General features: G+C 39.6%; 1 protein-coding gene across 1 annotated transcript; it reads left to right on the plus strand.

The window, feature by feature from the left end:
• The first annotated feature begins 10,594 nt into the window (after nucleotides 1-10,594).
• LOC117694842 (germ cell-less protein-like 2) lies at nucleotides 10,595-12,469 on the plus strand. Its single transcript, XM_034485861.2, has one exon. The coding sequence runs from the start codon at nucleotides 10,633-10,635 to the stop codon at nucleotides 12,127-12,129; it is 1,497 nt and encodes a 498-aa protein (XP_034341752.1). The 5' UTR covers nucleotides 10,595-10,632; the 3' UTR covers nucleotides 12,130-12,469.
• The last annotated feature ends 14,121 nt before the right edge of the window (nucleotides 12,470-26,590 follow it).

Below are 26,590 nucleotides of genomic sequence, written 5' to 3' on the forward strand. Positions count from 1 at the left end.
TGATAGAAATGCTTAAAGAAAAATTAATAGATCCTTTAATGAAATCCAAGAAAACACAAACAAACAGGGTAAGGATATAAATAAAGCTGTGCAAGATTTGAAAAGGGAAATAGAGTCAATTTAAAAAAAATGAGGAATTTCTGGGAAAATAAATTTGGAAAAGCGTATAGGGACTACAAAATACAACTGAATACAAGCAATGGAAGAGATAATCTCAAGAATTGAAGTACAAAATTTAAAAATAAATACTTAGCTAAAGTAAACGTTAATTCTAAAAAAAACCTCTTGGTATGAAATATTCAGGAAATTTGAGATCCTATGACTAGACCAAATTTAAGAATAATAGGAATGGAGGAAGGAGACAAAGCCCAGCTAAAAGGCCCAGAAAGTATTTTAATCAAAATCATGAGAAAATGTCCCTAGTCTAAAGAATGAGACGATTATCAATGTACAAGGAGCATACAGACCTTCAAATTGACTAGACCAGAAAAGAAAGTCTCCTAAGCACATTATAATCAAGGCACTAAATGTACAGAACAAAGAATATTAAAAGCTCTAAGGGAAAAGGACCAAGTTACATATACAGTAAATTTCAGAAAGGAGATGCTAAAAAACAAAAGGGCCTGGGCAGATGTGCTGCAGATGCTGAGTCCACAGGCTCCAGACCAAGCTATTATACCCAACAAAAGTTTTGACTGCTAGAAGTAGAAAATAAAAATATCCATGATAAAATCAAATGTAAACAATATTATTTACAAATCCAGTTCTATAGAAGGTGCTAGAAGGAAAACTCCAATCCAAAGAGGTTTACTACAACCATGAAATCACAGCGAGTAAATAATCTGAGACTAGCAAAATCAAAAGAATGGAGCAATACACTCAGAAATACTACCAACACTACCATACCAACAAAATAATAAGAATCAACTATTATTGGTCATTGATATCTCTCAATATTTATGATCTCAATTCTCCAAAAAAAAAAAAAAAAAGTCACAGAGTAACAGAATGGATGAGGAAACAGGATTCATCTTTGGTGGCATACAAGAAAAACGTGTCAACATTAAGGATTGACAATAACCACAAGAGGAAGAAAAAGATATTTCAAGCAAATGGACCTAAGAAGCAAGCTGGCATAGTCATTTTAATATGTGGTTAATTAGACTTTAACCCAAAACTAATCCTAAGAGATAGGGAAGGACACTACCTACTTATTGAAGAAAAAAATTCACTAAGATGACATTTCAATTAATATCTATTTCCCAAACATGAGGGCAAGTTTATAAAAGAAATACTGCTACATTTTAAATCACTTACAGACCCTCACACACTGTATCCCACTCTCACCAATACAAGTCATCCAGACAAAAACTAAACAGAGAAATGCTGGAGCTAACAGATGTTATAAGCCAAATGGACTGAAAATATTTATAGACCATTTCACCTAAACACAAAAGAATATACCTTCTTCTCAGCATCTTACAGAACGTTCTCAAAAATTGACCACATACTCAGTCACAAAGAATGTCTCAGGAGATACAAGAAATTTGAAATAACTTTAGGCATCCTATCAGAACACTGTGCTTTAAAACTGGATATGAACAACAACAACAAAAAAAAAAAAAAACAAGAGAAAGCTTACCAATTCATAGAAACTGAACAACTATCTACTGAATATAAAAGCTATAAATAAGAACTCAAAGACTTTCTAGAACCAAATGAATACACGTCACATCTTATCTTAGACAGATGAAAGAAGTTAAAGAAAATGTACAAGTGCTAAAGGCCCATGTAAAAAGTAACTGATTGGGTAGTGTTCCTTCTGCTTCTATTCGATGGAATAGCTTGAAGAGGGTTGGTATTAGGTCTTCCTTGAAGGTCTGAAAGAATTCTGCACTGAAACCATCTGGCCCCGGACAGTTTTTGGTGGGAAGATTTTTAATGACTGCTTCTATTTCTTTAGGAGTTATGGGACTGTTTAGGTGGTTTATCTGCTCCTCCTTTAACTTTGGTACCTGGTATCTATCTAGAAAATTGTCCATTTCCTCCAGATTTTCCAATTTTGTTGAGTATAGGCCTTTGTAGTAGGATCTGATGATATTTTTAATTTCCTCTGTTTCTGTTGTTATGTCTCCCTTTTCAGTCCTGATTTTATTAATTTGGATACTGTCTCTGCGCCCTTTGGTTAGTCTGGCTAAGGGTTTGTCTATCTTGTTGATTTTCTCAAAGAACCAGCTCCTGGTTTTGATATTTTGTATAGTTCTTTTTGTTTCAGCTTGGTTGACTTCAGCCCTGAGTTTGATTATTTCCTGCCATCTACTCCTCTTGGGTATATTAGCTTCTTTTTGTTCTAACGCTTTCAGGTTTGCTGTCAAGTTGTTAATGTATGCTCTTTCCACTTTCTTTTTGTGAGCACTTAGAGCTATGATTTTTCCTCTTAGTACTGCTTTCAGTGAGTCCCACAAGTTTTGATATGATGTGTCCTCATTTATCATTGAGTAGAGCATTGTTCAGTTGCCAAGTGTATATGGGCTTTCTGTTGTTTTTGTCCATGTCAAAGATGAGTCTTAGTCCATGGTGGTCTGATAAGGTACTAGGGATTATTTCAATCTTTTTGTATCTGTTGAGGCCTGTTTTGTGACCAATTATATGGTCTATTTTCGATAAGGTACCATGAGGTGCTGAGAAGAAGGTATAGTCTTTTGTTTTAGGATGAAATGTTCTATAGATGTCAGTTAAGTCCAAATACTCAATAAAATTCTCGCAAACAGAATCCAACAACACATCAAAACAATTATCCATCAAGATCAAGTAGGCTTTATCCCAGGAATGCAGGGATGGTTCAATATTCGGAAATCCATCAATGTAATCCACTACATAAATAAGCTTAAAGAAAAAAAAAAACAAACCACATGGTCATCTCACTAGATGCTGAGAAAGCATTTGACAAAATTCAACATCCCTTCATGTTAAAAGTCTTGGAAAGATCAGGAATTCAAGGCCCATACCTAAACATAGTAAAAGCAATATACAGCAAACCAGTAGCCAACATCAAACTAAATGGAGAGAAACTTGAAGCAATCCCACTAAGATCAGGGACTAGACAAGGCTGCCCACTCTCACCTTACCTATTCAGTATAGTACTGGAAGTCCTAGCTAGGGCAATTAGACAACAAAAGGAAGTCAAAGGGATACAGATAGGAAAGGAATAAGTCAAAATTTCACTATTTGCAGATGATATGATAGTATACTTAAGTGACCCTAAAACTTCCACCAGAGAACTCCTAAACCTGGTAAACAAGTTTAGCAACGTGGCTGGATATAAAATCAACTCAAACAAATCAGTAGCCTTCCTCTATTCAAAGGATAAACAGGCTGAGAAAGAAATTAGGGAAATGACACCCTTCACAATAGCCACAAATAAAATAAAATATCTTGGAGTGAATCTAACCAAGCAAGTGAAAGATCCGTATGACAAGAACTTCAAGTCTCTGAAGAAAGAAATAGAAGATCTCAGAAGATGGAAAGATCTCCCATGCTCCTGGATAGGCAGCGTTAACTTAGTAAAAATGGCCATCCTGCCAAAAGCAATCTACAGATTCAATGCAATACCCATCAAAATTCTAAATCAATTCTTCATAGAGATAGAAAGAGCAATCTACAAATTCATTTGGAACAACAAAAAACCTAGGATAGCAAGAACTATTCTCAACAATAAAAGAACTTCTCGGGGAATCACCATTCCGGACCTCAAACTGTACTACAGAGCAGTAGTGATAAAAACTGCATGGTATTGGTACAGAGACAGGCAGGAAGATCAATGGAATAGAATTGAAGACCCAGAAATGAACCCGCACACCTATGGTCACTTGATCGTTGACAAGGGAGCTAACACCATCCAGTGGAAAAAGGACAGCATTTTCAACAAGTGGTGCTGGCTCAACTGGAGGTCAACATGTAGAAGGATTCAAATTAATCCATTCTTATCCCCTTGTACAAAGCTCAACTCCAAGTAGATAAAGGACTTTCACATAAAGCCAGATACACTGAAATTAATAGAAAAGAAGTTGGGGAAGACCCTCGAATACCTAGGCACAGGGGGTAAGTTCCTGAACAGAACACCAATGGCTTATGCTCTAAGATCAAGAATCGACAAATGGGACCTCATCAAATTGCAAAGCTTCTGTAAGGCAAAGGACACTGTCAACAAGACAAAATGGCAACCAACAGATTTGGAAAAGATCATTACCAATCCTACATCCGAAAGAGGGCTAATATCAAATATATACAAAGAACTCAAGAAATTAGACACCAAACAACAAAATAACCCCATTAAAAATGGGGTACAGAGCTAAACAAAGAATTCTCAACTGAGGAAACACGAATGGCTGAGAAGCACCTTAAGAAATGTTCAACATCCTTAGTCATCAGGGAAATGCAAATCAAAACAACACTGAGATACCACCTCACACCAGTCAGAATGGCTAAGATCAAAAATTCAGGTGATAGTAGATGCTGGCGAGGATGTGAAGAAAGAGGAACACTCCTTCATTGTTGGTGGGGTTGCAAACTGGTACAACCACTCTGGAAGTCAGTCTGGCGGTTCCTCAGAAAATTAGACATAGCACTACCTGAGGACCCAGCTATACCACTCCTGGGCATATACCCAGAAAATGCCCCAACATATAACAAAGACATATGCTCCACTATGTTCATAGCAGCCTTATTTATAATAGCCAGAAGCTGGAAAGATCCCAGATGCCCTTCAACAGAGGAATGGATACAAAAATGTGGTACATTTACACAATGGAATATTACTCAGCTATTAAAAATAATGAATTCGAGAAATTCTTATGTAAATGGATGGAACTAGAAAATATCATCCTGAGTGAGGTGACCCAATCACAAAAGAACACATATGGTATTTACTCACTGATAAGTGGAGATTAGCCCAAATTTTGAAACAACAAAGATTCAACTACCAGAGGACATGAAGCTCATGAAGAAGAAAGAACAAGTGAGGATGCCTAGGTCTTTCTTAGAAGGAGTAACTAAATACTCAAGGGAGCAAATATGGAGACAAAGTGTGGGACAGAATCTGAAGGAGAGGTTATATGGAGACCATTCCACCTGGGTATTCATTCCATGTGCAGTCACCAAAAATAGACGCTGATATGGATGTCAGGAAGGGAAAGCTGACAGCAGCCTGATAAGGCTGTCTCCTTAGAGGTCCCCCAGAGTCTGACATACCCAGAGGCAGATACTCACAGCTAACCATTAATCTGATCAAAGGTTCCCAATGGAGAAGTTAGAGAGTAAACTGAAGGAGCCTAAAGGGTTGGTGGCCTCATGAAGAGAGCAACAATACCAACCAGCCAGAGCTCCCCAGGGTCTAAACCACCAGCCTAGGAGCACATATGGAGAGCCACATGACTCCAGCTGTACATGTAGGGGAGGATGGCCTTGTTGGGCATAGGTGGGAGATGAGGTCAATGGTACCTTGAAAGCTGAGCACTGAGTGTGTGTGTGTGGGGGGGTTAATCTGAGGGTGGGGAGGGGGATTGGGGGGTAGGTGGGTAAACACCCTCATAGAAGCAGGAGGAGGGGGGGTGGGATAAGGGGTTCCTGGGAGGTGGGGGGAATGCAGTAAGGGGATAAAATTTGAAATGTAAATATAATGTCCAATAAAAGAGGGGGAAAAAAGAAAAGCGGTTAGAACCAACATACTTAATAAAATGTCAGCCCTCTTTAAAAAAAAAAAAAAAACTATCTTGATACCAAAATTTGTTTTGAGAATTGTATATTGCAGAATGATCAGCCTTGGTGTATCTACTCAATAAGCAAGCTGGACAGACCTGCTCAAACCTCTGAGGTCTGGGAATTCCATCTGGAGGCAGTGAAGACACAGCATCAGAGGCTTATCAATTTGCTCTTCCCCTCACTCCTCTTCTAATATCTCAATGCCCATAGTCAGCTTGAAGAAGCTAATGAAGAGTCAGCGCCCCTATTCCCTGGGCTTGGGGACTAAGGTGGTAAATGTTGGGCTGTCTTTCTAGGGAAAAGTAGTGGTTTTGTGGGAATAGAGAGGATTAGCTAGGGTTTATTGCATAGCTATAACCTATTAGTAGAAATCTGTATAATTAGTATGAAGATGAAGATACAAATTCTTAAACAGCACCAATTTACTCTGATTACAAATTTTAAGGTTTTCATTGGTACGAGCCTCTTATTGATATAAGAGTGAGATGAATATTGTTACCCTCATAGGCATTGTACCAGTATAGCACACTTAGGAATACAAGGCTTAGACCCAGTCCTTCTTTAACTTTTTTTTAACTGATTTGAAATGGTCAGCCTGTGAGTTAAGGGACTACAGCAAATTCATGGGTGGGAGTTTATTGTTAGGGTGTTTTCTATGTTTTATTTAGAAATAGCTGAGTGGAATTAACAGACAACAGTCCAGATTACCTTACATGGGTAGTTGGTTTTCAAAACATCAGAAATCCACAGAATTGACATGACAAACATTTCTGTATTAATGTTCATTTTGATTAGAGACCTGTCTGCTTCTGACAGCTTCCTATATTGAATTCTAAGAAGAAATTGAGCATCTTTGGAGTTACTCCAGTTGTGGTGAGACAGCCACTAGACAAGAATTGCCTCTTTCCATCTACAGACAAATTACTGTCCAGAAAAGGACACACTTGCAGAAGAGTCGACTGATTATATCTGCCTAGACAGAGTATTCAGCCCTTAATAATTCTGCAGCACTAAGTTCTGTCAGATGATCCTGGACCAGAAGGCGGAAGAACAGATGCTCCAACGTTATGTAGTAGAGGGAGCGTCCAGGTGTTCAGCGGTCTCTATAAATTGGCTAAGTTTTAGAAGCTATGCTTTGTGCTTCCCACAATTATAGTTAACTCAGTCATTCTGGGTTGCTGACGGGGTTGAAAACTTATAGCCTCATAGCCAATTCTGGCTATTTACCTTGAGAGAAAAGATTTGAGTGGATGATCGTCATCTGACATTCATCCTACAGCCAAGGAAAAAGCCAGGTTCAGAACTAAGTGTTTTAGTTAGGAGAGACGACAGAGGTTCTGGTTAGTCAACAAAATGTTGGCCTGGGTATAAGGACTATCTTGTACCTCACAGGTACAAATTGGCATAATTATGCTCTAATTGTATTTTGAGAGAAAAGTTTCATTTTAACAGGAAGGGTAATTTGTAGGAGGAGCTAAGGTGGGAGGAGTACTGAGAGGAAGAGAAGGAGTAAGAAGAGGAGGAGAAGGAGAGAAGCTAGGTGATGAAAGAGAGAAAGGGGGGGAGACAGGGAGGCATGTATCTCCACCAGTTCAAAGTATCATGTTCATGTATCTCCACCAGTCAAAGATAGTTGATATATCTAGGTTGGGTAGTGGGTTACACCTCTGATTGAGCCATACCAAACTTATAAAGTCTATGATTAACATTTTTAAAAAAATGTATATGTGCAAAAAGAAAAAGGGGGCATGGGATAGGGGTTTTCTAAGGGGGGAAATGGGAAAAGGGGATGGCATCTGAAGTGTAAATAAAATATCTAATAAAAAATAAGAAAAAGTAACTAATTATTTGAATTTTTAAAACTGGATATATCTCATACTAACAATTTAATAGCACACATAAAATCTCTAAACAGAACAAAGAAATCCAACACAAAATGAGTAGAAGACTAGACATAATCAAACGCAGGTCTAAAATCAGTTATGTTTAAGGAGAGACAACAATAAAAAGAATCAATGAAACAAAGCTTTGGTTCATTGAGGAAAATCAGTAACATCAGCAAATCCTTATCCAAACTAACTAAAAGGCAGACAGAATATCCAAATGAACTAAATTGAACAGACACTGAGAAAATCCAGATAACCATAAGAATATACTTAAAAAACCTGGACTCCGCCAAATTGGAAACATCTAAAAGAAATAGATAATTATTCTAGATAATTACCACTTGTATTGATAAAAACTTCAAAACATTGAGAATGAAGTTGAAGAAGATATCAGAATATAGTAAGATCTCCCATATTCATGGATCAGTAAAATTAGCATAATAAAAATTACCATTTCACCAAAGCAATCTACAGATTCAGTGTAATCCCCATCAAAATTTCAACACAATGTTTTCACAGATCTTGGAAGGACAAATCTCAGCTTCACATGGAAACACCAAAAAGCCTAATATAGCTAAAACAATCCCAAACAATAAAGCAACTGCTGGAGGTATCACTATCCCCGATTTCAAGTTGTACTACAGAGGAAGTTTTCATGGATACAGAAGACATACAGATTCTATTATTGCATCTAGATTAATAAAAGTGAGCTTGACACCATGACAGTTTATATAAACAACAGTAGTGAGTTCTCCCTAGGGCCAAAGACATTTTCCATCCTCTTGTGGAATTGGCCTCAAATACAATCAAGAGATACACTGGCTATCCCAAAACAGTCATGCCACTATTGTGTAGGTGGGCACATCTTTTGTTGGCAGGCAGAGCGGTATTGCACATCATAAGGTTCATGTCTGGGTAAGACTGCTGATGTCATTACTCTGCCAGCATCCTGCATAGCACAGTCCAGTACTATGAAAGCTAACTAGCTGGAAGGAAGATTTCAGCTCCATTACAACTTAATTCCTCTACATTTTTCAATCAACCTGTGGGTTGTCTTTTGAAGCAGGGTCTTATCAGTTAGTTATGCTGGGCAAACAGAAAGAGTGGAGAGAACTAGAATTATATTCGAGATTTCTGGGGACTTCCTGAATAAAATTTCATATAGCAGTATCTCATAGCTGACATTGGAATTTTTGGGAGGGCTTGGATTTCAGAAGCAGCATCATGTAGACATACAGGCCATTTACCTGCTAAATCTGTCTTTTGAGACTTTTTTTTTGAATTGTATTATAAAGCAGAAGTTTCCATATGGCTTTTAAAATATATCCTTAGCTTTAGTTAACCACTCATCCTTACCAGCTTTCCTGTCCTATCTCTGGTTAAATTTTTCCCATAGGTGAGATATTTACATTAATGATTGTATAATTAATATGCTTCTGAGAGACAGATACTTTCACAACTTAAGCATTTCTGGGAAGCTATTAGAGAAGAAAGATCAATTAAAAAGAGGTGGCCCTTGAGTGGGGTAAAAGCTTAGGTTGCAACAAGCCAATATTGATACTAACACAGTTGGGATCATAGTTCCCAATAACATTTAGTGTGGTGAGATCTTCACTGTTCTCACAGATTATTCTAGTGACGTCATCTCTGTATGACTAAAAGCAAACAAGTTAAGGAATGCAACAATTTTATTACGTCTCAAACTATTATGAATTTGAGATTTCTGTATTTTTGGAAATTCATGTACATCATATGATGATTTTCTGGGACAGAAAGGCACAATGATGTTTTGCTGAAGCAGACACAGTTGAGAGGATGGTTTGCAGAAGCAGACACAGGTAAGAAGATTGTTTTGCAGAAGCAGACAGTTGAGGGGAGAGGTAGTATTAAGAAACAATATAACTCTGATTGCACAGACAGTAGGAGGAGCATCTGGCATTGGTTCACAGAGCTCTGCCTCACTAGTCTTTGCTGACCAGGCTCTGGAATTGGTTTGCCATCACAGAGGCATAAAAAGAAATATTTAAAAATTTGATTTGGTTTCTTATGAATTGCAATGTGTTTACAGTAAGGAGTCCCATAGAAAGTTGATTGGTAAATGTAAATCAGTAAAACAGAAACATAAGCCAGGCAAACATATACATGTTAAACAAATTGGTGAAACTTTAGAAAACAATGTTTCTAAATCTATATATGAATAGGCAAAGTGTCCACAGAAATGTTTGACATATGCATACAACTACTTGCATGAAATTAATACTTGTCATTCATAGTAAGGAAAAAAGATTAATGATAAAATAAGCAGTAACAATGTTTACTGTTTAGATTGCTAAAAGCTGTTGGTAAGTGACTATCTTCAATACTACTGACATTTGAGTGCTCTCTCATAGTCCAGGGGCAGGAGTTGAAATTTGTACAATCTTAAACACACATGAGGATGGCTTGGGCCTGGTTGTTCTCTTTACAGAAAAGAAAATTCAGCTTAAAAGGTTGAAGAACAAGGTTCTGGACTTTGATGGAGGACATCTTAAGCAACATAGTGAGACCATTTAGAAACAGTGGGGGAAGGGGGAAGTGAGGGGAGAGAAGGAGGAGGAGATTGGGAAAGAAAGAAAGAAAGAAAGAAAGAAAGAAAGAAAGAAAGAAAGAAAGAAAGAAAGAAAGAAGTTAGAAATAAGGGAAGGGAGGAGAATAGGGGAGAAAGGGAGAGGGGAGGACAGTGGGGCAAAGGTGCAAGGGAGGAGGGGAAGGGAGGGAAAAGCAGGATTGGTTGCACTTCACAGTTTTTAAAGGGCTTGCTACCAGGGGGCGGGGCCTGTGCTCAGGCAGGGCACACGTGGACAAGGAAGAACGCCCTGCCTTCTCTGTGATGTCAGAGGCTTTAGTAGAAAAATCCAGTGAGACTGGGCAGGATTGGTAGAGTACAGCAGTGCTAGGACCAAGGATCCTCTCTGTTCTAGCAAGTCTGTTCTAGCAAGTTTCATCAATGGGGCTATTAACCAGCAGGGTCTTGAAATGCAGGGAATCCAGTCCAGTGGAGCCACAGCCAGAAGAAGTCACAGCTGGCCCCAGTTGCCTGTCTGGCAGTCGCAAGCGAAAACTGAGCACATCGGAGAATTTGGCACCAAGCTCTGACGTCCATGGACCTCAAAACCAGGGTATGAATCTATATAAAATTCTCAACTACATCTACAGGAAAAGGGCTAAGATCTCATCTAATTATGCTTACGAAAATTTATTTTTGAATGGGAATGACAGCGACATAAAAATCTGTGCTTGCGGAAGAACATGGTGTTTACACAAAGTATTTTTATGTCAGTCAGGCTACTTTGCTAACATGTTCAAAGGTACTTGGAGAGAATCACACAATGATGTTATTAAACTGGTCATTAAGAATGAGGATATTGATGCCAGATCTCTGCACTTTGTGTTTGGTTCTTTATACACGGACGAGGATTTGTCACTAACACCTGTGGAAGTTCCTCACGTTTTGGCAGCAGCATGCCTGCTTCAGGTGCATCGAGTAATTCGGCAGTGTGAGGAGACCATGAAGACAACCATCAATAGGAACACTGTATGCTCCTATTATATGACAGCAGAAACCTATAGATTAAAAGCTGTAAAGACCAGATGCTTTGAATGGCTTCTTTATAATTTGATGACACATCCAAGTGTGGCACTTTACAGGGAAGTAGATATGAAGTTGATGTATCTTCTCGGGTCATCTTCTGACTTATTAGTGATGCAAAAGGAGATCGATGTATATACCACACTGAAGACATGGATGTTCCTCCATCTTAATCCATGCTGGAATGGAACCATGAAACAGCTTTTAGATCATACCAACAGCTGGCTTTCCAACTACATGGGATGTATTGATGACAACAGTTTTCTTGAAAGTGAAGAAGGACTAATATTTCAACCAGTGTTTAAAAAACTGAGGTTTCAGCACATTATCTGTGACATGGCCTCCACAAGCATCCTTGAACAAGATCGTCTAATACCTTTGGAATGGTTGTCACCCATTTATAAACGACAGTGGCTGACTTTTCTGCAAGCACAAGAACAAATGACAATTGGTCCAAAAACCATCAATGAAGAACTCGAAGAATGCACCATGAGATGTGGTGAAATAATCCCCCAAAATGGTAAATACACTTGGAAATGGTCATCTTGCAATCTTAACTTTCCTTTACATGTCACCTTTACAAGCCAGTGTATAACTTTCAGGAAATGTTATCAGCGGTGTGATGCCATTGCCTGCATAAAACATATACGAAATATCCTATTCAGACTAACTTTGGTGTGTTTTGATTCCAACGAGAAAGTAACATTCAGGAAAACAACAGGTTATAAACTTCTTACCTTTGCATATCTCGAGGAACAAATTGTAATGAAACTGGATAGTGAAGTTCTAACCTTCCCTTTGTATATATTTGGCAGTTTCCTGTGCGTAAACCTAGCAAATTCGGAAAACCAGTAACCTTGTCAATCATTAGACCCTATGAGCATTTTGTAAACATTTAACATCTCATTTAATCTGAAGGCTGTGTCATGAATACAGTGAAGAAGACCAACAACAAATTGAAAATTCTTGCAAGTCTAATACCACCAGAAGTGACTGCTTCCCATCATCACCTTATTTACTTGTATTTCTGAAGAAAACTTTTACCTCCAACCAAGTATTTGTCAAACCAATTCTAATGAAGCTACTCTTCTGATTTTCACTTACCATTGAGAGTCAAGCTTCAAATGGAAATAAGAGACTATATTTGCAAGGAAAACATCCCAATGAACTTGTTAATTAGATTTTTCCCTAGCTAATGTGGTGACAAAATAAAATTCACTCCATTGCTGAAACAGTTGTGAACCATTGCTTTCTTTATGCTGATATAATAAGATGTAAATCATTGGTTAAAAAGGAATGATCGAGATTAGTCACTGTTGGTGTAGGCTTTCAGATAACCAAATAGTGTCAAGTTTAGGTTTCGATAGCACTTACTGCTTAGTATCTCTAACTATACATGCACACAAACAGATATCTATTTTATAATTAAATATCATGTCATTCTCCATAAGCAAGTGAGTTATATATGTAATATGTTTACATATAAATATATGTTCCCTCATAATGTATTTGTTTATCCATGTAATTGTAAATACTAGGAAATAAAAACTAGACCTTTACGCTACCTGGCTATCAATTTATGAGCTGTTTCACAGTATCCTGTTCAGTTTCTCTGCCTTAGTGTTTTTCCTGTTGCTGTGATTTAAAAATAAACCTTATGAGAGCACCTTCGGGGCAATAGTTTATTTTATCTAATACTCTGAGTCTCCAGGCTCCCGTGGCAGGAGGTTGAAGAAGCTGGTCACATCACACCTACAGTAGAAAGAGGTGACATTTATGCAACCACTGGGCTAACTTTCTCCATTGTATGGAGTTCAGGATCAGAGTCAAGGAATAGTGCCACCCAGGATAGATAGGTCTTCCCAAGTCACTTCACATAATCAAGATAACCTACAACAGCCATTTCCAGAGCCTGGACTCTCACATGATTGTAGAAGCTGTCACAACTCTTCCTCTGGTCAGCATGATACTCAAACACATCACTTTTAAGCCATAACCTTCCAACCCTTCCTTGATCTTCATAGATTCATAACCATGATATGGTACAAAATTCATTTAATCCAACTTTTAAAGTCCCTATACATAGTTCCCTTGATCAATAATGTGGCTGGTTCTGTTCCAATGCCATGCTGTTTTTACTACTATAGCTTGGTAGTCTAACTGTACTGGGAATAGAGTTCCTAGCAGTTCCTTTTAAATTCAGGATTGTTTTAGCTATCCTGAGTTGGTTTTTGTTTATTTGCTTGCTTGCTTCTTTTCTATATGAAGCTGAGAGTTGTCCTTTCAAGGTCTTTACCATACTTCCCTTGGTTACTAGGCTTCATGTGCTTATGATGCCTCCTCAGGTTACTAGGCTTCACCTACGGTTATTAGTGCCCAAATGTCTCCAGGCCTCATATGGATATTCCACTTACCCATCATTACTTGACCTTCCATGAATGCCAGGTACTGAAAAAGCCTTTCAGTCCTCCCAGGTTAAGGGAGCTTGAAATATTTATCACATCTCCAGTGCTTTCCAATCCTCTCATACTTAACCAGCCTATCAGGGTACTAGGATCCACCTGGTTACAAGGCCTTCCATGTTCTCCAGGCCTCCCTTGGTTAAGAGCACTCAGTCGATTACCAGGCCTCACATGATTACTAGGCCTCACTTGGCTACTAGGCCTCAAGTGGTTTCTAGGTTTTCCATGGTTTTGAGAGTGTCCATGAATACTAAGCCTCTCACTAACCAGGCTTCCCATGGACACCTGGCCTAACAGGCCAAGTAGGACTCTTATGCTTACCAGGTCTCCCATGCTTCACCCACGTCTTATGCTTGGCTGCCTCATCTGTTTATCTAGACCTCACATCCTTACTAGTTCAATATTTCCAGGTGGTTTTTGTTGTTGTTGTTGTTGTGCTAGAATTCCCATCATTCCTAGGTCTCCCAATTCCTGACAGGATACTCAAGAATTCCAGGCTACCTAAGCTTCCCAGGTCTCTCAAGAATACCAGGTTTCCAATGTTTATCAGACCTTCCATCCTTCATGGGCCTGCCATACTTCCCAGTCTTTGTAGTGTTCTAAGATTTCCACGCTTACTAGACCTCCAGATGCTAGATGCTTCTCATCCTTGCCAGGCCTGCTGACACTTCCAGGCCTCTCAGACTTACCATCCTTTCCAGGCCTTTCAGGCTTACCAGGCCTGCCATGTTTCTAAGACCTTCCATCCTTACCAGTCCTTCCTTAATTTCCAGGTCTTCCATGAGTTCTGGGAATCCACTTACCAGGCCTCCCCATGCTTATAGGATGTTCATGCTTACCAGACCACCTAAGATTTCCAGGTCTCTAAATCTTTCCAGACCTCCCAGGTATGACAAGTCTCAGAAGTTTTTTCAGATTTTGCACACTTCCTAGGCCTTCCATGCTTTTCAGGTGTCCTTGGGTTCTAAGACTGCCATGCTTCTTAAGCTGTGCATGACTACCAGGCTACTAATGCTTATTGGGCCTCACAGGATTACCAGGCCTCCCATACTTACGGGACCTCCCATCCTTTCAAGGCCTCTCATGCTTTCCAGGTATTCCTTGGTTTATAGGCAAGGCTTTATTATGATTACTAGGCCTGGCCATGAGAGCCTTACCATGCCTCCTTACCATGCCTCTTAACTTTGTACTTCTCCTAGGCTTACCAGGCCTCCCATGTATATCAGACCACCCACCTGTAATAAGGGAGACGTCAGATTTGGCTAGTCTCTAGGTAAGATTTTTTTATCCTGCACCATCTCAGTGTCAGCTCCTGGTTTTCAACACCATATCAAGTATTACCAAAGAAACAGTGCATGTGCCCTTTCATTTGATCTCTGTTTATTCTTAGGCTGTTGGAAGCCGAATTTTGATAAGAATCTAAGGTTTGATGATTTTTCTTTCAACTCTATGACCCTACTTGATTATCTGCACTCTCTTAGACACCATCCGGTAGAGATTTGCACTCAGGATCAATATCACTGGTGATGGTAATAAGCTATCCAGGATTTAAAGGCATTGTACTATATGCATAGATAATACATAGCAAGTCATGAAATATACAAAGAAGTATATTTTTTCTGTGTGTTGGTTTGAATAGGACCATGTAGATAGAATCTCTTATGTACTATGTGAAAGTGTCACCTATTAATTAAAAAGGCTATGGTCAATGACTCAAGGCATGATTGGAAGGTGTGGCATCTGGCAGGGAGAGATGGGATTCTGGAAAATAGTTACGACTGGGAGATTTGCTGCAAGGACTGAAGGGGATAGTCTCATGAAAATGAGAAGGATCCAACCACATAGCTGGGCTTAGAACAGAATAAACTGTAACTATGTTATGAGCTAGTCAATGATCAAGCCAAAGCTTCTGGCCTAGACATTTATTCAGAAATAATGCAGTCTCAGTCATTACTCCCAGAACAAAGAGTCTGAGTGAAAAGGCTCACTTCTACAAAAATAGCTCCCATAGACCCATCTATTTGAATACTTGGTCCACAAGGACTGTTACTATTAGGAAGTAGGGCTTTGTTGGAGTAGGTGTGGCCTTGTTGGAGGAAGTATGTCACTGTCAGGAAAGATTTAATGTCTCCTATGCCCAAGCTATGTCAGGTGTGGCACACAGTCTGTTTCTGCTGCCTGTAGAATTTCAGCTCCTTCTTCAGGTCCATGCCTGCCTGAACACTGCCACTCTTCCCACCATGACAATAATGGATTAAAACTCCGAAACTGTGAGCCAGTCCCAATTAAATATTTTCCTTTATAAAAATTCCTTGGAGCTGGGCTTTGGTGGTGCATGCCTTTAAACCTAGCACTCAGGAAAGGCAGAGGCAGAGGCAGAGGCAGAGGAGGCAGAGGCAGAGGAGGCAGAGGCAGAGGAGGCAGAGGCAGAGGAGGCAGAGGCAGAGGAGGCAGAGGCAGAGGCAGAGGAGGCAGGCGGCAGGCGGCAGGCGGCAGGCGGCAGGCGGGAGGCGGGAAGCGGGAGGCGGGAGGCGGGAGGCGGGAGGCAGAGGCAGAGAGGCGGCAGAGGCAGAGGCGGCAGAGGCAGAGGCAGAGGCAGAGGCAGAGGCAGAGGCAGAGGCGAGAGGCAGAGGCAGGAGGAGGCAGAGGAACACAGGCAAATCTCTCTGAGTTTGAGGACAGCCTACAGAATGAGATGCAGGACAGCCTGGGCTAAACAGCAAAACCCTGCCTGTAAACACACACACACAGACACATACACACAGACACATACACACACAGACACAGACACACACAGACACACACACAGAGTAGTTGGTGTGATCATGGTGTCTCTTCACAGTGATAAAAACCCTAACTAAGACATTTCTCTAGGTGCATCTCCTTCATGAAGGGGAATAAATGCTTATATTTCTCCTCATCTCAACACTTTAAAATGAACAAACATACAAATACCACCTTGCATTGTCTCATCCTCAATGAGAAGCATCAAGAAGAAAACAGCTGGCCAATCTCAATGAACATGGAATGGAAAATTGATAATAGGGTAGACACCAAGGAATATAAAAGAAGAGCCTCTGATGTTCTCTGATATTTACAAGGTATATGAAAAAGAAGAATGCCATCTAAATAGTGCTTTTCCAGAAAGGAGGAAAATGACTCAGCTTTCATTCCTGAACTGAATGAAGAAATATGAAAAGCCTGTGAATTCCACCTACTTTTCTTCCCATCATCCTTTAAGAATACATTCTTTTCACATGTTATTCTATCTTTTACAGAGAGTGCTTCTACATCTGTGCTGCAGTGTCCCTAACTCCCATTTTAGGTAAGAGTATTTTAGTTGTACATTGTGCATATGTGTTTTAGTAGGGAGCACTAGGCTGACTTGAAAACAGTCACAAAAAAGCAGGAAGGAAAGAATAAAGGAAGGAAAAAAAGGAAGAAAGAAGAAAAGAAAGAAAGAAAGAAAGAAAGAAGCAATATTCTTGCTCTGCAAACATTCTAAGGTCAGTTATTGGGCAAGAGAAATACAACTCTAACATCATAGTAGATTCCTGAGAAAATCGTATTTTGGCTAAATTAGGAAGTTAGGTAGAAGTCTCCGTGTCACTTAGATTTGTGACCTAGAGTGAGAAGATAAAAGAAGGGTGGACTACAAGGTTTCAAGCTTTGGTAGCTAGTGATGAGGATCCACTGAGGAGAAGTGATGAGATTTTGCATCCTTAAACATTCGTGCTTTGAAAAGCTGCTGTACCCACTAAGGGATGCAATTGCAAATCCCTGGCATGTGCCATTCAATCATTCAGACTGAAGATTAATGTTGCTGCTCTGAATATTTTAGTCATGGGTGAACAAGCAATTATAAGAATTAATACCAGAAGAGAATGTTTCATTTGTACACCAAAAGTTCCTTAGCTTTCTAGCAGCGTATAAGGGTCTTGCTTTTATTCTGAAACACTCCCCAGTCAGTAACTTCTGAACATTGAGTTTCAGAAGGTTGCAGAACCTTTGAGAGATTGAGCTGTAAGAAGTGGTTCCTGCCATGCAGGCCTTCTGGTTTTGTTTCTTTTATTCAATTCATTTATTGGTGTGTGGGAAGGACACTTGTGAGACCCTAGGATTGAACTCAGGTTCACAGGCTTAGTGGCAAACAGCTTTATCTGCAGGGCCAGTTGGTCAGCATGGTTTTCAGTTTTTATAGCCTTGGCTCCAATTTCAGTCTGTTCTCTCATTCCTGGCTGCTGAACATAATATCACCAACTACATTACCCTTGTGCTACCACGCTTATCCTTTGACCTATGAAAGAAAATCCACCCTTCATCCCACTAGCTGCTTCTTGCTGGATACCTAGTCCCAAGAGTAGAAAATGGAATGGATGCAATACACAAGGAGAAAACCACCATCAATCCTCCAAAAGAACTGAGTTTTGTTGAGATTTTCCTGCAGATGAATGTGATCTCATCTGAGCTCTAACAAAGCCTTTCAACTCCTTTCTGGCTTCCTGCCTTTCCTTCCTAGTATCTGCTTCTCTCAGTCACCTAGCATCTGTTTTCTCAGACATGGACAGTTTGCTTTCTGGACTCCCTTGCCCCTTAATAATAAAAGAGAGCACTAACCGGAGAGTCTGTCTTACAAGTCAACAGGAAAGAGAAATAAGTCCATCTTCATTTCTCAAAATAAGAAATGTAATGCTTTTATATCAGAGTGGTAGTGAGGAGAATAACAGAACATGAGTGTTGATAAAGTGGATGGGAGGAAGAACACTGGAGGGTAGTAAGATACAGTGGGAATGAAAGTTAGAAAGGTAGGAAGGTAGGATGGTGATTGCATCTGAGAGGGATCCTGGTGGGGCAGTCACTGGATGATCTCTCCTCCAGTTTCTGCCCCACACATTGTCTCATATTTGCTCCTGTGAGTATTTTGCTACTCCTTCTAAGAAGGACCAAAACACCCACACTTTAGTCTTTCTTTTTCTTGAGCTTCATGTGGTCTGTGAGTTATGTCTTGGGTATTGTGAGATTTTGGGCTAATATCCACTTATCAGTGAGTGCATACCATGTGTGTTCTTTTGTGATTGGATTACCTCACTCAGGATGATATTTTCTAGTTCCTTCCATTTACCTAAGACTTTCATGAAGTCATTGTTTTTAATAGTTGAGTAATACTCCATTGTGTAAATGTATCACATTTTCTGTATCCATTCCTCTGTTGAAGGACATCTGGGTTCTTTCCAGCTTCTGGATATTATAAATAAGGCTGCTATGAACATAGTGGAGCATGTGTCCTTGTTATGTGTTGAAACATCTTCTGGGTATATGCCCAGGAGTTGTATCACTGGATCCACAGGTAATGTCCAACTTTCTCAGGAAACATCAGACTGATTTCCAGAGTGGTTGTACCAGCTTGCAATCCCAACAACAATGGAGGAGTGTTCCTCTTTCTCCACATCCTCGCCAGCATCTGTTGTCACCTGAGTTTTTGATCTTAGCCATTCTGACTGGTGTGAAGTGGAATCTCAGGGTTGTTTTGATTTGAATTTCCCTGATGACTAAGGATGTTGAACATTTCTTTAGGTGCTTCTCTGCCATTCGAGTTTTATCAGCTGAAAATTCTTTATTTATCTCTGTATCCCCATTTGTTTGTTTGTTTGTTTGCTTGTTTGTTTGTTTGTTTTTTGAGACAGAAGTTTTCTGTATAGCCCTGGCTGTCCTGGAACTCACTCTGTAGACCAGGCTGGCATGAAACTCAGAAATCCTCCTGCCTCTTCCTCCCAAGTGCTGGGATTAAGAGCGTGCACCACCACTGCCCAGCCCTGTACCCCATTTTTATAGGGTTATTTGGTTGTCTGGAATCTAATTTCTTCAGTTATTTGTATATATTGGATATTAGCTCTCTATCAGATGTAGGATTGGTAAACATATTTTCCCAATCTGTTGGTTGCCATTTTGTGTTACTGACAGTGTCCTTTGCTTTACAGATGCTTTGAAATTTTATGAGGTCCCATTTTTCAATTCTTGATCTTAGAGCATAAGCCATTGGTGTTCTCTTCAGGAACTTTTCCCATGTGCACAAGTATTTGAGGCTCTTCCCCAACTTCTCTTCTATTAGTTTCAGTGTATCTGGTTTTATGTGAAGGTCCTTTATCCACTTGGACTTGAGCTTTGTAGAAGGAGATAAGAATGGATGGATTTGCATTCTTCTACATGCTGACCTCCAGTTGAACCAGCACCACTTGTTGAATATTCTATCCTTTTCCCACTAGATGGTTTTTGCTCCTTTGTCAAAGATCAAGTGACCATAGGTGTGTGGGTTCATTTCTGTGTCTTCAATTCTGTTCTGTTGATTTTCCTGCCTGTCCCTGTACAAATACCTTGTAGCTTTTATCACTATTGCTCTGTAGTACAGCTTGAGGTCAGGAATGTTGATTCCCCCAGAAGTTCTTTTATTGTTGAGAATAGTTCTAACTATCCTGGGCTTTTTGTTATTCCAGAAGAATTTGCAAATTGCTCTTTCTATTTCTATGAAGAATTCAGTTGTAATTTTTATGGGAATTGCATTGAATGGGATGGGATAGTGGTTTGCTAGGGAGGGAAAATGGGGTAAGGAGATGGCATCTGAAATGTAAATAAAATATCCAATAAAAAATAAATTACAAAAAGGTTAAAAAAGAAAGGAAAAAATTTTTAAAAATAAAATTATTCACAGGAAGAGAGTCTTATACACAAAAAGTTACTCTACATTCATCAGGAAAGTCCTAGTCCAGAGTCAGGGTAAATCATGGCTGTGTTCCAGTGAAGGCACTCTTATGATTCTCCTCTGCTAGCTCCCTATATGGTGGAATGTAGAGAAATGAAGCCACACTGTGCTGGGGGCCAGCCCCCACTTAAGGCGAGTGATCTTTCTTATTTTTATTTAATTTTTTATTGGATATTTTATTTACATTTCAGATGCCTTCCCCTTTTGCTTCCCTAGAAAACCCCTCTCCCATCCCCCCTTCTCCTTTTTGCTTTTATACAATTTTTTTAAATGTTAATCAAAGGTTTTATAAGTTTGGTAATGGTCAATAACAAGATGCCCATACAATCAGAAGTGTAAACTAATATCCAACCTAGATATATCAACTATCTTTGACTGGCAGAGAAACATGAACATCAGCCTCCATGTTCCCTCTCCCCTTCTCTCTCTTTAGCTCTCTAGTCGCTTAGCTCCTTCTCTCCTTCTCTTCCTCTCCTTACTCCTCATCTTCCTCTCCTTACTCCTCCCACCTTAGCTCCTCCTACATATCATCCTTCCTGTTAAAATAAAACTTTTAAAATACAATAGAGCATAACTATACAAATTTGTGTCAGTAATATACAAGATAGACCTAATACCCAGTCCATCATTTTGTTGACTAAGCAGAACCTCTGTCATCTCTCCTAACTAAAAGACTTAGTTTTGAACCTGGCTTTTTTCTTGGCTTTAGAATGAATGTCAGCTGAAAACCATCCACTCAAATCTTTTCTCTCAAAGTAAATAGCTGGGAACGGCTATGAGACTATAAGTCTTCAACCCCGTCAGAAATCCAGAATGACTGAGTTAACTGAAATTACGGGAAGCACAAAGCATAGCTTCTAAAACTCAGCCAACTTATAGAGACCACTGAACACCTGGGCAGTCCCTATACTACAAAACATTGGAGCATCTGATCTTCAGCCTTCTGGCCCAGAATCATCTGACAGACTTAGTGATGTAGAATTATTAAGGGCTGATTACTCTGTCTAGGCAGATATAATCAGTTGATTATTCTGCAAAAGTGTCCTTTTCTGGACAGTAATTTGTCTGTAGATGGAAAGAGGCAATTCTTGCCTAGTGACTGTCTCACCACAACTGGAGTAACTCCAAAGATGCTCAATTTCTTCTTAGAATCCAAGACAAGAAGCTGTCAGGAGCAGATAGGTCTCTAATCAAAATGAACATTAATACAGAAATGTTTGTAATGACAATTCTGTGGACTTTTGACATTTTGAAAACCAAATATCTACATAAGGCAATCTGGACTGTTTTCTGTTAACCCCTCTTAGTTATTTCTAAATAAAATATAGAAAACACCCTAACAATAAATTTGGAGCCATGAATTTGCTATAGGCCCTTAACTCACAGGCTGTCCATCTCAAACCAGTTAGGAAAGTTAGAGAAGGACTGGGTCTAAGCCTTGTATTCCTAAATATGTTATATGAGGCACAGTGCCTATGAGAGCAACAATATGAATCACACTTTTATATCAATAAGAAGCTCATACCAATGAAAACCTTAAATTTGAAATCAAAGTAAATCTTGTACCATTTAAGAAATCATAACTTCATCTGAATAACAATTATACTTATTTCTACCAATAGGTTATGGCTATGCAATAAATCCTAGCTAATCCTCCCTGTTCCAACAAAACCACTACTTTTCCCTAGAAAGACAGCCCAATATTAACCACCTCAGTCCCCAAGCCCAGGGAATAGGTGCACCAACTCTTCATTAACTTCTTCAAGCTGATTATGGGTGTTGAGATATTAGAAGAGGGGCAGGGGGAAGAGTAAATTGATAAGCCTCTGACACTGTGTCTTCACTGAATCCAGATGGAATTCCAGGACATCAGAGGTTCAAGCAGGTCTGCTCAGCTTGCTTGATGAGTAGATACACCAAAACAGTGTATTCTGCAATATATAATTCTAAGATACTGTCAGGGTTAGAGCTCCTGGAAGGCCAGCTTCCTTTGGGTTCTGTGAGATTTGGGGCAGAGCTGCCAGCCGGGATCCACTCAGTGCTCAGGCACAGACCAGAAGATCTTTCTTACTGTAAGTTCTTCTTGAGGCAGTGGAGGAGAAAGAACATAGGTGTCCAGTAAGACATGGTCTTATGAGTTTTGGGGGTAAGTCTTTGTCTTAGGAGGTATTTAGGGTTGCTGTATAATAAAAGTTTCTTATCTAAGTTACTATGTTACTGTAGTTGACCTGCCTTGTGTGATACTCTGAGGCCAGACATTGCAGTTTCTGGCACTTGGCACCTGATTCTAAAAACAGCAAAGTGTCAAGTAAATAGCCTTTGTTCCATCTCAGCAACAACTTCTGGGCTCTAACTTTCACCTGCTAGTCTCAAGTCGCAGGAAGAAAAGGACACTTACAAAAGTAGTTATAGAGTTTATTACTAAGTTGTAAAATGTTTCCTACAAAAGGTATCTAAGGGGAAAAGCAAACGGATGCTATCTGGGGAAAGGGAAAAATGCTACTCTATCTGGGGAAAGGGAAAATTCTATTCTGTCTCTCTATTCTATCTGTCTCTCATCTCTTTGTCCTCAGTATTATACATCTTTCAGAATACATAATCACATATTACAAAGTTCATCACAAGTTCACGCCAAATATCAAATTACAAATTGAAATAGAAGTTTACAACAGAGAATGTTTACATGCATATCCATTAGGAGTAATTATCTGTCTATTACCAGTGTAGCTCCACAGGTTCACTGAAGATTTAAAATCATAACTAAAGTTATTAGTGAAGTTTGGTATAGATAAACCCAGGCAATACTTTATCTTTTGTCCTAGTACCAATAATAAACCATTAGTTCCCTTTTAATGACCGTTGGTTAATTGTTTTACAACCTCTTGGAATGTGCTTTGAGTAGGTGAAAGTCTGGTTACTATCTAAGAGCAATTAACTGGTGACACTTGGGAGACTGGCAGAGTTCTCACTGAAGTTTTGAATATCAGAAAGGGACCTAATAGCAATACTCTTATAAAACAGCTTAATATTCATTGATATAATTTTAGAAATATTTATAAGATTATGATTAAGACTTAAGAAGTCATCTATTTGTCTATGTAGCATCAGTACAAGATCCATCTTCATGGATCTTCAGATATCTGCTCCAAAGGGTGTGCTATTACTTAGTGATTGTTATATCTATTTAATAATAATAGGAAAAGCATATTAATAGCCAGAATCTTTCCAAAAAATGAGTCCTTTACAGCCTTGCTGAATAAAGGTGCACCTGTTTCAGATTATATAATAATCCAAGGCAGCCCTTTTCAGGGTGACCACCTGCTAGTTATTAGCTTGTCTTATTATGGCTCCTGACAATACTCTTTATTCTGTAACCTTTCTAGTACATAAACGCTATCTGTGAACCCCTCTTAGGAACCAACAAAATCTTAATTACCTCTGAAATCTCTACTATTGGTTTGTGTTTTTGTTTGTTTATATAGGATCTCACTGTAGAAAACTGCTGGTCTGGAACTCACTATGTAGACCAGGCTGGTTGCCTTGGATTCAGAAAGATCCACTTTTCTGTGACAAGAAAGTTCTGGTATTAGGGGCAAGTGACATCACAACCACGGGGTCTACCTCTTAATACTATCTCACCAGTGACTTGGGCATCAACACTGGTCTGTGAAAGATCATGAATACTTTATCTATAATACTCCACTACATGGAACAAAACTGTCTCAGCTAACACCATTCTGAATTCTGGGGAAAACAATACCTTTGAACCTGCTGGCATTCCAGTGTCTGAAGGTGTTTGATGCTCACAGGAGCCAGGTATTGATTCTTTATCCACTCTCAATTCTTCTCTGAGGCAGAGGATTACTGGTGGATGAGATGAGAGACAGACACCTGAGGACAATAGACAATAGGAAGGAGCCCTTGAAGGAGTGCAGTTGTGTGAGGAGTACAGCTAGAGGGAGCACCATGTGACCCAACACCTCTGTGACTGAAAAGCAAGTGGTGGGCGATGGATGTCCCTTCAGACACAGTAGTGCAGATCACAGGCATCCCAGTGCATGCTGGCTTCAGGTACTACACTGCTCTTATCGGGGTAGGGTTCCAACTGATCCCTGACACAGTAGAGGGTGTTTCAGGAAAGCACACATCCTATTGTTTTCAGTAGTAGCCTGAATGCTGGCAACTGCAGAGCTGTCACCATGGCTACCAGGAGACTATTCTCTACCAGGGGAACAGTGACTCATGTGTGAGTAGTGAATACTGTAGCTGTCAGTGGAGACACCATGATTCATATGTGAACACTGCCAGTCAAAGTTTGTCTTTGAGACCTGGATATTGCTGTCTATGTAACAAGCTGTCATAGATTGATGTACACAGAAGAGTCATATATATACTGGACTGTGAGCAGTGTTGTATGCACATGAGTGAAGGATCCCAGGGCAATCTCAGACTCTGGGGCATTAGTGATGCCTTTGGTAAATTAGGAACCCGATGCTGGGACAGGATCACAGATCTTCCTAACAGACTGTAGTGAAGCACTTGCTTTCATCCTTTGGACAGGAGTTGAGTAGTCAGTGATGCTGCTGCAGTAGAGCAAACATATGCTCTGCATTCTGGATAAGGGTTTCCAGTGAGATTGCAGAATGAAATGGAGGTTTCTGGAAATGAGCACACAGGCTAGGGCCGCTGCAAAAATGCAGAGGACATACAGTGGAAAACAGAATGCCAATAGCTAAGGCCCACTGTGGTGGTATCAGTGAATGCAGATGTGAAGGGAGAGATGTTATGTGGCCAGACTGTTCCTGAGAGACACCACATGCATTTGTACATCTTTACAGTCCAGATAGGAATCCTGGAACAGACCAAAGTAGGAATAGTGCCAAAGCCCAACCTGGCTTAGCTATGAATTTATTGGGGTTACATACATGAATATGAGTGAGGGGTTACTTAAAGGAGCAAAAATGACTAAAAGACACAGCTGCATTCACAAATCACAGTCCACCAGACTTCTCACAAAAGGGGGATCCCAGAGAACATTTCCCAGCCTGCAGGCAGCTCAGAGACTTTGAGAGTATCCTTTCCAAGTGACTTAGTTGGTCTAAACGTCTTCCTGTCAGCTTGGCTTGATCTAGCTTCTTCCAGGAAGCTGGTCTGGGTTCACAGTCTTCTTTGCTGGTAGGTTGTCTGAAAGTCATTCACAGGGTTTTTTTTTTTTTTTTTTTTTTTTTTTTTTTTTTTTTTTTTTTTGCTTTGCTTTGCTTTGGTTTTGGTATACTATTAGGAGGGGGAGTCCTAGTGAATCTGGTGAGTTTCAGGAACTTCCTGTTGTTACTTTTGGCTGTTTATCTTCTGGCTTTAACTCCCCTGCAGGATGGAATGTTTCAATCTCTGTGGAAACTGCTATACAAAATAGAGCTGAGATGTGTTTGGGTTGAGGCATGAAACAAAGATAAGGACCAAACAGAAGCCCTAAGGGCAGGCATGTATTGATCCCAAGGTTTGTGACTTGGGAGACTGTCTGTCTTTGGAAGTGTTTTAGAGCTTAGGCACAAGAGGGACTGGGAAATTAGGAGCAGGATGTGGAGACCAAGAAAAGAGCAGGGATATGTAGCAGGTACCTTGTGATGTGTATCTGTCTCTAAAGGGATGTTTTTCCTATGAAGGTATTTGGAGGTTGGAAAACCAGTTCTTTCTTTATTGTGGGGGAGTGCTGTTTGTATGCAGTCACATGCACTGTTTGAGGAAAAGAGAAATGTATGGATTTGAAATTATACTTAGATGAGAATAACTAATAAAGTCAACAATGTCTCAAAAACACATTTATTGCTCAAATCAATAAAACATATAAGTTGTCTTTGAATAGAAAGTAATTCAATTAAATAAGAGCAAAAGAATGGGGCGAATAAATGACATTTTATGTTACCTGATTGGAAGTCTGCAGATTTAAATGTTATTTATTCCTCCTGAGTTGGTCCCTATATTCAATACAACATAATACAAGGACTATCTTGTGACAATGCCTGGTCTATGTTTTTATAAAACTTAACAGTCAAAGCAAAGGAATAATCCCTTGACAAAGAACAAAATCAGGCACACA

The sequence above is a fragment of the Arvicanthis niloticus genome, chromosome X, assembly GCF_011762505.2.
Source record: "Arvicanthis niloticus isolate mArvNil1 chromosome X, mArvNil1.pat.X, whole genome shotgun sequence".
Taxonomy (NCBI): Eukaryota; Metazoa; Chordata; class Mammalia; order Rodentia; family Muridae; genus Arvicanthis; species Arvicanthis niloticus.